At 45.4% G+C, this 14458-nt stretch overlaps 1 protein-coding gene across 2 annotated transcripts in view; it reads left to right on the forward strand.

The window, feature by feature from the left end:
• The window catches only part of LOC106588202 (dolichyl-diphosphooligosaccharide--protein glycosyltransferase subunit STT3B), a 110706-nt gene that overhangs the window by 74613 nt on the left and 21635 nt on the right, over positions 1-14458 (forward strand). For both annotated transcript variants that reach the window (XM_014176962.2, XM_014176961.2), the window contains exons 4-5: positions 6046-6111; positions 13096-13195. In XM_014176962.2, coding sequence (XP_014032437.1) covers positions 6046-6111; positions 13096-13195 — 166 coding nt within the window. The remainder of the gene's footprint in view (positions 1-6045; positions 6112-13095; positions 13196-14458) is intronic.

A 14458-nucleotide genomic window follows, 5' to 3' on the forward strand; every position in this document is an offset into this window, starting at 1 on the left:
GTCCTGAGTGCTCTGGAGTAGGTTTTCATCAAGGATCTCTCTGTACTTTGCTCCGTTTGTCTTTCCCTCAATCCTGACTAGTCTCCCAGTCCCTGCCACTGAAGAATATCCCCACAGCATGATGCTGCCACCACCATGCTTCACCTTAGGGATGGTGCAAGGTTTCCTGCAGACGTGAGGCTTGGTATTCAGGCCAAAGAGTTCACTTGTTTCTCATAGTCCTTTAGGTGCCTTTTTGCAAACTCCAAGCGCCTTTTACTGAAGAGTGGCTTCCGTCTGAATACTTTCTGAATGCACTGTAATGCTCTAATAGCTGCTTTGGTGTGGTTAAATGATTGATACACTGACTAAATCATGATAACCGTCGCTCAGTCTGCTGACTGTCTGGGACATTGTGTGGTTAAATGATTGATACACTGACTAAATCATGATAACCTTCACTCAGTCTGCTGACTGTCTGGGACATTGGTTAAATGATTGATACACTGACTAAATCATGATAACCTTCGCTCAGTCTGCTGACTGTCTCTGACATTGTGTGGTTAAATGATTGATACACTGACTAAATCATGATAACCTTCACTCAGTCTGCTGACTGTCTGGGACATTGGTTAAATGATTGATACACTCACTAAATCATGATAACCTTCACTCAGTCTGCTGACTGTCTGGGACATTGTGTGGTTAAATGATTGATACACTGACTAAATCATGATAACCTTCGCTCAGTCTGCTGACTGTCTGGGACATTGTGTGGTTAAATGATTGATACGCTGACTAAATCATGATAACCTTCGCTCAGTCTGCTGACTGTCTGGGACATTGTGTGGTTAAATGATTGATACACTCACTAAATCATGATAACCTTCGCTCAGTCTGCTGACTGTCTGGGACATTGTGTGGTTAAATGATTGATACACTGACTAAATCATGATAACCTTCACTCAGTCTGCTGACTGTCTGGGACATTGTGTGGTTAAATGATTGATACGCTGACTAAATCATGATAACCTTCGCTCAGTCTGCTGACTGTCTGGGACATTGTGTGGTTAAATGATTGATACACTGACTAAATCATGATAACCTTCGCTCAGTCTGCTGACTGTCTGGGACATTGTGTGGTTAAATGATTGATACACTGACTAAATCATGATAACCTTCACTCAGTCTGCTGACTGTCTGGGACATTGTGTGGTTAAATGATTGATACACTGACTAAATCATGATAACCTTCGCTCAGTCTGCTGACTGTCTGGGACATTGTGTGGTTAAATGATTGATACACTGACTAAATCATGATAACCTTCACTCAGTCTGCTGACTGTCTGGGACATTGTGTGGTTAAATGATTGATACACTGACTAAATCATGATAACCTTCACTCAGTCTGCTGACTGTCTGGGACATTGTGTGCTGCTTTGTATGTTTCAGTCACCGCTGGTGACCTTTAAAAATCGAGTAATCAAAGAAATCTAAGGTTGGAGGTGAAATGGGTTTCTTATTTACCACACTTGAACAGTTCGAGGAATTGAACAGTACCCCTTTTTTCTGTTAATGCTACAAACTGCCCTGATTGGCCTAGCAGAATGACAGCTCTGACCAGACATTGGATAAGTTAACATAGACATGGTGGAAGTATTATCTATACGCGCAATGGCTTACAATACAGTGGAAATGGACCATGTGCTGTAGGATTCTAGGCAAAATAAACAGACATTTTTCCACACTTTATGCCACGAGTGTGTCCTCTACTTTCAATCGCATTACTGTCGCAGCCTCGCACGCACTGCTCTACTCCTTCCCACATTTTGTACATTTTGCTTCCTGATGACTTGAGGCCGATGCAGGTGCACGCAATGTATTCACATGGCTAGATGAAATTGAAGTGCATTGTAAATGGACAAATCAAAGGCGACCTTGGCAGGGGGCGCCAGGGTCCCCATCAGTTCCCCGGTATTCATTTCACTTCTCTAGAGGGGCTTAGATGCCAGCCAAGCTGATAATCGCCAGGACCGCTCCACACTAAGGCATCCTATTTATTTTTTCAGGAGGAAAACTGAACAGCGCTCCTAACAAACGGGGAGTGAGGTACATTTTTGTATTTTTATTTTTTCCCCTCCCGGCTTTGTCCTCCTTTTCAACCCAAGCCTAAGGACACACCGGCATTCACGCAGGGAAACGTGACGCGGGCTCTCTCACACCACGTTTCACATGTTAGTCACCCATGGCGAGCACTGCGGGACGGTGACGGACCTTGTGTCCGTTTGTGCATCTGTCAGCGTCCGTTTGTCCAGTCATGCATGTGAATTTGTGCGTTGTGCCTGAACTTGTTTCTCTTTCAATCTATCAGTCAGTGGACGTCTTTCAGCTTGACACTTGACCTGTTAAGTACGGACATATCGAACTACTGCGGGGGCTTGAGATGCCTTCAACTGTTGCTTCCATAGCTTGAAGACCCATATCTGCACTATGGAGTGCTCTGTGTCATGTTAACTCAGGCGAGTGTGACTGAGCTGATAACGACACTTGGTTTGAAGAGCCTCTGCTTTCATCAACTAGCCACACACATGCAAACCCTGGAGCTGCCGGAGTTGCGAAAGTGTTTAACCTCTCGCCCAGAGTGTCGCGGAGAACCTCCCACACTATGAGTGAATGTCAGAGCCGTGGCTGGCTCCAGACCCAGGGTCTCCGCTATCTGCTCTCCACCACTGTTGTGACATGAAATGCAGACAGCCAGCGTATAATTTGCTCGATGCGGTGCATTTTACGTTTACTCGAGTACCGCTAAAACGCTACCAGGGACATTCTCTGTAACTTGCAGTGTCCGATTGTGATGAGCTGCCTTCTCTGTCATGATCGTTGCACGATGATTTGATACGTATCATTTCAATATTTGGTTTTGTCAGAGGAGCAGCTGTTGCAGTTTCATAGGAACTTTTCATTGTCGTTCCACATAGACCATACCTGTCTTAGAATGAACCAAAACAACGAGCGTGTCCCGAAATGGCATCTTACTTCCTATATAGTGCACCTTATGGGCTCTGGGCAAAAGCAGTGCACTATATTGGGAATAGGATGCCATGATTTGGAATGCAGACCGTGTGTGTTCCAGGTGACACGGGTGGCTCCGGTTCCATTGCTTATTGTGGCATCTTTGAGTGGCGCGTCGTCAGTGTAGTGGCACCATCGGTGGGAAAAATTATAAACTTGCACACCGTGGTCTTTCCATTTTGGCGAGAGCCCCGGAAAAACAATTATCCCGGCCATGCGTCACTGCTTTTCATTATCAGTCTCATTTACCCACGTTTGTCTTGGCACTTTCCCCCTCTTCTGCTCTCTTTCTCTCTCATTCTCTAGCCCTTCCCTCAAATGCTAAAACGGGAACCTCTCCCAGGCTTCTTCTCCCCAATCTTCATTATCCGTCTCCTTCATTTTATCTGCTAATAACCCATTCAACTCGAGCCGCTTAATCTGCCTGGGTCGGCCCCACCTCATCCCCTCCCTAATCTATAATTGAATCCTCTCGCACCCCAGAGAGCTGCCCCTTTTAACACTAGCACTCCCTGCTACCCCCCCCCCTCCCTGCTACCCCTCCTCTCCACCGTGCTTCCATTGTTGTCCCGCTAATTCCCCAGTTTCTCTAGGCTCACATTTAATTAGCCCTGCTCGTATTGCTGTGTGGTGTGTGTGGGGGGGGACTTATTTCAACATGACCATGCACATTCTCTGCATAGTAGTCTCCAGCCCTGGTAGATTGTAGGCAGCTCCCTTTTAATTGTCTGTGGCACTGGGAAAGCTATAGGCTTCCGGTGTTCAGCAGTGGCCTACATCTTTGTCAGCTCCCTCAGTATTACCTGTGAGGAATTGTATAGTTTCACCCATGTCAAAACCAGATTGCGCCGCTTTGGTGAGGCCTCATCGGAGGGAACGAGCATGACATGGAGACCATTTAGGGTTGGATTTAAAATAGGTGGGAGGATAGAGGTTTTCGCTGCTCAACTGAGGCTCTGGTGGACATTCGCACCAGGCCTGCTTTCCACCGCTAATCGATCCTCGTCAGCAGATCAAGTGAGAAGTGACTGGTGTGTACCGCAGACTTCGTTCGATATAACAGTCTGTGCTCCTGCCGCTGCCTGTCCTGCTCCCTGCCATCGCTGTCGCCCAGTAGTCTTTCAGACATGGTCCTTTTAAGGTGTTGACTCAGGCTGTGGGGTGAGACCAGGTAACCAGCAGTCCCAGCTAGTGTTAGGAGCATACTAATATGCCAGGCAGCCCTCACTTTTAACACAAGCAAGGCCGCGTTCTCATAGCATGTGCAGACCAGCTGGCAAGTGTCTTCAGACAATTTCAGTCTCTCCTTGTCCCAGTCTGTAATACCAACATTGTTCAAGCTGGCCACTATTGTCCCTGTTACCAAGAACTCCAAGGTAACCTTCCTAATTGTCGTATCATCCCTAGTAGCACTCACATCTGTAATTATGAATTGCTTTGAAAGGCTGGTCATGACACATCAACACCATCATCACAGACACCCTAGAACCACTCCAATTCGCATATCGCCCCAACAGATCCACAGATGACGCAATGTCAATTGCACTTCACAGGGAGGTGGTCAGAGACTTGGCAGTGTGGTGCCAGCACAACAGCCTCTCCCTCAACATCAGTAAGACCAATGTGCTGATTGTGGACTACTGGAAAAAGAGAGCGCATGCCCCCATCTGCATCTACAGGGTTGTAGGGAAGCAGGTCAAGAGATTCCACCCCCTCGGGAGGCTGAAAAGGTTTGGCATGGGCCCTCGCATCCTCACAATGTTCTACAGCTGCACCATTGAGAGCAACTTGACTTACTGCATCACTTCTTGTTATGGCAAATGCACCGCCCTTAAATTTCCAAAGACTTCAACCACCAAAGCCATAGACTGTTCACTCTCCTGCTGTCCGGCAAACGGTACTGGAACATCGAACCTCGGACCAACCGGCTCTGAGACGGCTTCACCTCCCGAGCCATAAGACTGCTAATTAATTTGTCCGGGTAACCATTTAATTATCTGCATTGACACTCTTGCACTGACTCTAAGCACACTCACGAGGCTATGTATGCACACACTACACTCACGAAAACCCACGCACACACACATGCATACAGACGTCACATACACACACACACACACACACACACATCATATGCTGCTGCTGCTACTCTGTTCTGTATTTTAGTCTTATCTATCCTGATGCCTAGTCACTTTACCCTGCTTTTATGTACATACACTAGATATACAAAAGTATGTGGACAACCCTTCAAATTAGTGGATTCGGCTATTTCAGCCACACTTGTCGCTGACAGTTGTATAAAATCGAGCACACAGCCATGTAATCTCCATAGACAAACATTGGCAGTAGAATTACCTTACTGAAGAGCTCAGTGACTTTCAACATGGCATTGTCATAGGATACCACCTTAGCAACAAGTAAGTTCATCAAAGCAAGAACGGCTCGGCCGTGAAGTGGTAGGCCAAACAAGCTCCCAGAACAGGACCGCCGCGTGCTGTAGTGCGTAAAAAAAATTGTCTGTCCTCGGTTGCAACACTCACTGCAGAGTTCCAAACTGCCTCTGGAAGCAACGTCAGCACATGAAATGGGTTTCCATGCCGACTAGCCGCACACAAGCTTAAGATCACCATGCGCTATGCCAAGCGTCGGCTGGAGTGGTGTAAAGTTCGCCGCAATTGGACTCTGGAGCAGTGGAAATGCGTTCTCTGGAGTGATGAATCACGCTTAACCATCTGGCAGGCCAACAGACTAATCTGGGTTTGGCGGATGCCAGGAGAACGATGCCTGCCTCTGTTTTGGTTTCACTGATATTATATGGTGTTTCACTAGCACCTTTTTCCACTGTTCCATCAAGTGAATGTAGGCTGTTAGTTAGAGCATACTGTGGGAGTTAGAAAGTGCTATTAACTTTGTTGTCCTGGATGATATGTTTGACAGAATGACCGAATACGTTTACTAGTCCTTAACCCTTTGTGTCTGTTCTCCCCCTCACAGGTGAAGTCAATAAAAACCGGTTCGGTGTTCTGGTCCATTGGCTGCTGCCTCTCCTACTTCTACATGGTGAGTGTCAAAGAGCCTTAGTTATTGGCCGGAAACACACAGAAAACATTGTCATTGATTTCCACCGACATAGCATTCCATCTCTGGGAATTGGAAGTCATGATTACATTAAGATGGCCCCAAGGATAGTTGAGAGCGATCGCAGATGTCAGAAGTGGTGTGAAAAAGGAGTCTGTACCGGACGCGTTAAACGTTATTTCTGAATCCCCCCGAGGTGTTGGGGTCGATGGAGCGATAAGATGAACAGAGCCGACTGCCTCCCAGAGCGGTCTTTGTGTACAATTGGTGATTTTGAGCACCTGCAAAGATCTCCTGCTTCTTCAGTTAAATCTCCCCTCAGCCCGGGAAGAGACAGATGTCAAATGAAACGCATTGGAGAGATCCAGCTCCCATCGATCCCTTCGATTCCCAGGATCCAAGCTCCTGCAGGAAGATGGAGGAGCCTCTAATGACCACATTTGAAGAGCAGGGAGATTTTCCACTGGGTAACCCCTGCGATTTTATAATCCCCTCATTCTGTATGTCTCACTCATATGCCTCCAGAGATCTGGAGTGTGATAATATTTTGGCTTCCCCCGCTCCATGGTTCTGACTAGAGGGAGTACAGCTACGATCGGAATTGACTTTTTCGTAGCAGGTTAGCGGAGCATACGCAGGTTTCTATAATTAGGTCCGGAAAAGTGTTAGGGTTACGGTTAGCTACAATGCTCTCCTAACTTGCTACAAAAAGTCACTTTCGGTCATAGCTGTACTCCCTCTATTCACAACCCCGCTCTACCCATCCTCCCACCAACATCCTTCTGTGGTCTGATGTCTGACTGATGCCTCATCTGTTGCAGGGTTTGTTTGCAACACGACAAGCCTGTATCTCCCTTGTCACTCTCTCACGACCCTCTAGTGGGAGTGACATGCAGGTGCAGCCCGCCATGCAGCAATATCTACCCCTCAACCTCTTCTTCCCATCCCGCTGTTGATTAAGGATACTCGCCAATGAGGCTTAATCAAAGATGACACATCTGCGATGGCCAGCGAGAGATTCCGTGCTCAGCTCTGTCCTAATCAGCCCGGGGGAGGGAGAGAAGAAGCTCAGTTGAGATGTCATGATGGACAAGAACTGCAAAAACCACTACTGTGAGATGTGACATTGTATCTGTCTCCTGGGAGAGATCCTGTGTTCCCTAAGTTCCTGTGACGGCTTACTCCTACCTTGACAGCAGCCCCCTTCTCCCGCCCTAAAGTTCTTTTCCCTCATAAAGTATTTATGAGGTGTTCTCAGCAGCACATCTCAGCTCTTCAGGTGATTGTTTGTAAGATGTGCTGCGTTCTGGAGGTTATTATTAGAAGTCAAGCAATAATCACAACTCTTGAGGCCCTTTTTACAGTGGAAAAATCGATCCAGAGCTTTGCAATGTTTTGGCCTACCTCCCCAGGCCCCACCTGACTTTCATCAGAATAACTTTCTCCCACAGCCCCAGTTTATCTACTCCACTAATGCCGTCTGATACCCCCGTTGGTGACCAACAGCATAGCATCTCCGGTTATTTAATTCCAGCATCCTACCCCCCCCCCCCACAGAGGTGCCTGAGCCTCTTCAGGCCCCTTCTGAGCCAATCCAGCCCCATAGCAAGACCCCTACCCTCCCGTTTACCACTACAATACCCTCCGTCTCCCGATGCTTCTTCATAGTGGCCCCTGGGTGGCCAGATAAGCAGTGGAGTGTGGGTAAAGATAATGGCTAAAGTCTAGGCTCTAACGGTGTCTGGTTCTTTGCTGACCCCATTATGACTGCAATAAGACCTGTCCATTAGGGTCACTGGGCCAAATGCTAGCTTGAGGTGCACACAGTAACAGGTTAGCATTGGGTCCATAGGAAGCCCTAACATAGTGTAACAGCCCTTCCTCCTGCGTGTATTGTAACCTACAGAAACCGCTCTTCGTCATTCAAATCTAATTTTAATACAACCGGTGTAGACCTTAAAGTGAAATGCTTACTTACAAGCCCTTAACCTCTATGGGCTCAACAGCCAGTGTAATCCCGTGGCGCGTTATTCAAATACCTTAGAAATGCAAAACCTTCAATTTTTCAAAAATATGACTATTTTACACCATTTTAAAGATAGGACTCTCGTTAATCTAACCACACTGTCCGATTTCAAAAAGGCTTTACAACAAAAGCAAAACATTAGATTATGTCAGCAGAGTACCCAGCCAGAAATAATCAGACACCCATTTTTCAAGCTAGCATATAATGTCACATAAACCCAAACCACAGCTAAATGTAGCACTAACCTTTGATCTTCATCAGATGACAACCCTAGGACATTATGTTATACAATACATGCATGTTTTGTTCAATCAAGTTCATATTTATATCAAAAACCAGCTTTTTACATTAGCATGTGACTAGCATTCCCACCGAACACTGCCGGTGAATTTACTAAATTACTCACGATAAACGTTCACAAAAAACATAACAATTATTTTAAGAATTATAGATACAGAACTCCTCTATGCACTCGATATGTCCGATTTTAAAATAGCTTTTCGTTGAAAGCACATTTTGCAATATTCTCAGTAGATAGCCCGGCATCACAGGGCTAGCTATTTAGACACCCAGCAAGTTTAGCACTCAGTCAGATTTACTATAAGAAAAATGTTATTACCCTTGCTGTCTTCGTCAGAATGCACTCCCAGGACTTCTACTTCAATAAGAAATGTTGGTTTGGTCCAAAATAATCCATCGTTATATCCAAACAGCGGCGTTTTGTTTGTGCGTTCAAGACACTATCCGAAAGGGTAAATAAGGGCGCATGGCGCAATTCGTGACAATAAAACTCTAAATATTCCATTACCGTACTTCGAAGCATGTCAACCACTGTTTAAAATCTATTTTTATGCAATTTTTCTCATAAAAAAGCGAATAATATTCCGACCGGGAATCTGCGTTTAGGTAAACAGACAAAAGAAAAGAAAGCATTCGGTCGACTCGGGCACGCGCCTAAGCCCATAGTACTCTGAGCGGCCACTTGCCAAAAGCGATAGTGTTTCAGCCAGAGCCTGCCTCGATATCGTTCAGCTTTTTCCCGGGCTCTGAGAGCCTATGGGTTATTTTGCAAAGATCCTCAGTCTTCAATAAAAAGAGCCAAGATGAAACACTACTTCTCAGACAGGCCACTTCCTGCATGGAATCTTCTCAGGTTTTGGCCTGCCATATGAGTTCTGTTATACTCACAGACACCATTCAAACAGTTTTAGAAACTTTAGGGTGTTTTCTATCCAAAGCCAATAATTATATGCATATTCTAGTTACTGGGCAGGAGTAGTAACCAGATTAAATCGGGTACATTTTTTTATCCGGCCGTGAAAATACTGCCCCCTAGCCCTAACAGGTTAATAACCAACAATGCAGTTTTAAGGAAAATACGTGCTAAGTGAAAAATAGATACCGTAATTTCCGGACTATTGAGGGCACCTGAATATAAGCCGCACCCACTGAATTAAAAAATATATTATTTTGAACATAAATAAGCCGCACATGTCTATAAACCGCAGGTGCCTACCGGTACATTGAAACAAATGAACTTTACACAGGCTTTAACGAAACACGGCTTGTAACAAAAATAAATGGGCTTTAACAGCTTGTAACAAAAAATAAAAAATTTGCAGTAAACAGTAGCCTACCAAGAAAGTCATTGGTCACCATCTTCCTCCTCCTGTGCACTGTAACCACTGAAGTCATCTCCTTTCAAAAAAAATTGAAAGCGGGAAAAATCCATATATTAACCGCGTCATTGTTTTAAGCCGCGAGGTTCAAAGCGTGGGAAAAAAGTTGCAGCTTATAGTCCGGAAATTACGGTAAGTAAAAAAGAAGAAATAAAAGTAACAAATAAAGAGCAGCAGTAAAATAACAATAGTGACGCAAATACAGGTGGTACCGGTACAGAGTCGATGTGCGGGGGCACCGGTTAGTCGAGGTAATATGTACATGTAGGTAGAGTTGAAGTTACTATGCATAGATAATAAACAGAATAGCAGCAGCGTAAACAGGGGGAAGGGGGAAATGCAAATAGTCTGGGTGGCCATTTGATTAGCTGTTGAGCAGTCTTATGGCTTGGGGGTAGAAGCTGTTGGGAAGCCTTTTAGACCTAGACTTGGCGCTCGGGTACCGCTTGCCGTGAGGTAGCAGAGAGAACAGTCTATGACTAGGGTGGCTGGAGTCTTTGACAATTTTTAGAGCCTTCCTCTGACACCACTTGGTATAGAGGTCCTGGATGGCAGGGAGCTTGGCCCCAGTGATGTTATTCCTTGCAGTCGTAGGCCGAGCAGTTGCCATACCAGGCAGTGATGCAACCAGTCAGGATACTCTCAATGGTGCAGCTGTAGAACTTTGAGGACTCTGAGGACCCATGCCAAATCTTTTCAGTCTCCTGACTGTCTTATTGTGCTTGGACCATGATAGTTTGTTGTTGATGTTGACACCAAGGAACTTGACGCTCTCAACCTGCTCCACTACAGCCCCGTCGATGAGAATGGGGGTGTGCTCGGTCCTCCTTTTCCTGTAGTCCACAATCATCTCCTTTTGTCTTGATCACGTTGAGGGAGAGGTTGTTGTCCTGGCACCACACAGCCAGGTCTCTAACCACATCCCTATAGGCTGTCTCAACATTGTCAGTGATCAGGCCTACCACTGTTGTCATCAGCAAACTTAATGATGGTGTTGGAGTCGTGCCTGACCGTGCAGTCATGAGTGAACAGGGAGTACAGGAGTGGACTGAGCACACACCCCTGAGGGCCCCCCGTGTTGAGGATCAGCATCGTCGGATGTGTTGTTACCTACCCTTATCACCTGGGGGGCGGCCCATCGAAGTCCAGGATCCAGTTGCAAACGGAGGTGTTTAGTCCCAGGGTCCTTTAGCTTAGTGATGAGCATTGAGGGCACTATGGTGTACGCTAAGCAGTAGTCAATTCTCACATAGGTTTCTGGGATAATGGTGAAGATGTGGGCCATGACCGATCTTTCAAAGCACTTCATGGCTACAGACGTGAGTGTTACGGGTCGGTAGTCATTTAGGCAGGTTACCTTGGTGTTCTTGGGCACAGGGACTATGGGGGTGTGCTTGAAAAACGTTGGTATTAGACTCCGACAGGAGAGGTTGAAAATGTCTGTGAAGACACTTGCCAGTTGTTCAGCGCATGCTCGGAGTACGCGACCTGGTAATCCGTCTGGCCCTGTGGCCTTGTGAATGTTGACCTGTTTAAAGGTCTTACTCACATCGGCTGCGGAGAGTGTGATCACACAGTCGTCCGGAACAGCTGATGCTCTCATGCAAGCGTTAGTGTTACTTGCCTCGACGTGAGCATAGAAGTCGTTTAGCTCGTCTGGTAGGCTCGTGTCACTGGGCAGCTGTCGGCTGTGCTTCCCTTTGTAGTCTAATAGTTTGCAAGCCCTGCCATATCTGACTGGCGTCGGAGCTGGTGTAGTGCGATTCGATCTTAGTCCTGTATTGAAGCTTTGCCTGTTTGATGGTTTGTTGGAGGACATAGCAGGATTTCTTATTTCATTGTATTGTAAGGGAAGCTTCTCCAAGGACAAGTGCTCTTCTCATAGAACTACTGTCACAACATTGCATGAAAGCCTTACAGGGATGTCACTTGGATGTTTCAATACCCCCAAGTGACATTATGAGGATGTGGCTCATCTAATCAGGGAATCTACTAACTACATTATCTCCAGCTTATAACATTCCTGATAGTTACTATTGCCAGAAGGATATATTCTTGACTATATCCTAGTGGCCTAACCAGGAAAAACATTGTTTCGATCGAGGTTTTTCTTAAGGGAAGTGTGATAAGTTTTCAATGAAAACATCGGTTTTGTTTGTTTCTTAAGGGACGAGCTATATCGATAACTGCCTTGTTTACTCTTACAGGCATATTGATTGTGTGCGCACCATCTCTTTCAGCTACCTCAGTCTCTTAGCAGACTTTTTTTGGTGGTAATCAAGATATTTTGTGCTAGGTGGTTGAGTTTTGGACTGTACTCTCAAAGAATCTCAGCCTCCAGAAGATCGTGGCCTGCTTATAAACCATGGGGGGGTGGGGGAGTGTAATGTAGAAATGGTTTCTCTCATACACACGCTTCTTTCTCTCAAACACACACACACAACGGCGAGGTCATTAGCAGTAGATTTGCGAGATGTTTAGTCAAATTACGTTCCGGAGGCTGCGGGATGTGACCCTCAGAGCGAGACACTGGCCTCACTTTCTCCTCTCCTCACTAACACCCCCACCACCACCACCACCACCACCAGAACTTCCTCTGGGTCGGTGTTGTTTTCAATTAGCAACCTCATCTCTCACAGAACTGCTGTGTCAAAAAAAATAAAAAGTCGTCCCTGTTTTCATTCAAGTTACGGTTCAGCTGTACCTAATTAGCTCATACCATCTGAAGCTAAAGCTACAAATGGCTGTGAAAAGGTAATTACGTTTAACCACTCCAGAAGGAACTTGAGGCGATTCATCTCCTTCTAGGGTGACTCTCTTCTGTTTTTCGTAATTAGGGGTAATTGCAAAACTTATTTTAACCATAGATGAGTGACTTGTGAATGCAGTGTGTGATTGTGTGGCTAAGCAGGTTTGTGTCAGTTTGAGCATTTATCCCAAAAGGCTGTCCTAAACAGAGGATGAAACATTTTACTACTATCCCTCGCCGTCTGTGCTCTGTACCCCCTACACAGTGTGATTTTCAATGGAGCCGTTTGAAGTACTGCAGCTGACGTTTTTGTAGTGTGTTTTATAAGCCCCTCTCGTTTCACACTGTGTCTCTCTGACATTGTTGCTGCATAATTTCAAGGCGCTTTTAAAGTTTAAGCATTTTACTTCAGTCATAGTGTTAAATATGATTGAATTGGTTTTATATGGTGCCACTGCGAATTTCCATGTATTACTGTTGCAGGTGTCTGTGGTCTACTGTTTGTGTTGCAGGTGTCAGCGTGGGGAGGATATGTCTTCATCATCAACCTGATCCCTCTGCATGTGTTTGTGCTCCTGCTCATGCAGCGCTACAGCAAGAGGGTCTATATCGGTGAGTGACCACAAACACTTTCATCTGATAAAGAGATCTGACCATCAACCCCCTCTTCATAAGTTTCACCTCCGTCACTCGGTCACATCATGCCATTGTTATGAACGTTCTCAAGCCGCCCTCTATCAGCGGCACCATAGTCGTGCCCTAAAGTCGTGATAGCCTCCGTCCAGAATGAATGGGTTTAACTACTGTTTAGTCTAAACTACACTATAGTGCCTGGAAATACGATTACATTGCCAAAGTAGTCAAATGTTTAGTAGGAAAGAACTTTGCCAGCTTTATCATGTTGTCAAATTTACTTTAGACAGATAGCAACGTTGTCATTAGCTAGTAAAGGTCATCAAAATAGCGAGCAATGCTAACTGTAGCTAGCTAAAATCCGGTGTCCTTCCCTCAATCTTAGCTAACGTTATACTGCATCTAAAGTCAATCTTGCGACATCAAAAGATTTTCCTACGAAGTATTTGCCTCCTTTTGAATGGCATTGTATTGTATTTCCAAGCCACTATACACTTGATGAAATCTTCATCCGCGCTCATTGACGATGCATGGAGTAGAATGTTCAGTTGGGCATCAGTAAAAAACGAACGTTCAAAACATGCAACCCATGAATATGTGACTGCAAACCTCTATCTGCTTAAGAGATGTGACCGCACGCACCTGTTTTCCTCGAACCGCTAACACCGGTTTGCTCTTTTGAATACGACTGCAAACAGAACACTTTAATTTTTTTTTTGGGGGGGGTTAATGATTCTGAATTTGACTGCGAGACAGAACATTGCAGAAATGCTGCAGCATCGTAAGCAGTACATATTTAGCTGAGCTGAAGGAACAGCAGGCTAGCTGGGTCAAGGTAAATGGTCTAGCATCAGTTACTCTTGATTGTCCGTATTACTCACAGTAAACGGTACCCCATTCTTGGGTGATTTGAAAATAAATGACGACCCTATTTAAAGAGGGCCTCGACCAGCTGTACTCAATCTCTCTGCATTTTCCCCAACAAAGGATTCCACCCTTCGACAATAACCAGCTGTTAATGCAGACTATCTTTGCATTGTTGTGAAATATTTATGGCTTCGAATGCAGAGGCTGTCAACCTCAAGCACCCTTTTTAATAGAAGAGGGCTTTGCATAGTTATTCAAGCAACCATCTTGTGCAAGGTCTTGCTCCTTAAAGTGCTTCATAACCATCTCGTTTTGATCTTTGTTTTAACCTTCCTCCATCTACAATAGAGAAAGCTCTTCTAAAAACGAGATGCC

The sequence above is a fragment of the Salmo salar genome, chromosome ssa27, assembly GCF_905237065.1.
Source record: "Salmo salar chromosome ssa27, Ssal_v3.1, whole genome shotgun sequence".
In the NCBI taxonomy this organism is placed as follows: Eukaryota; Metazoa; Chordata; class Actinopteri; order Salmoniformes; family Salmonidae; genus Salmo; species Salmo salar.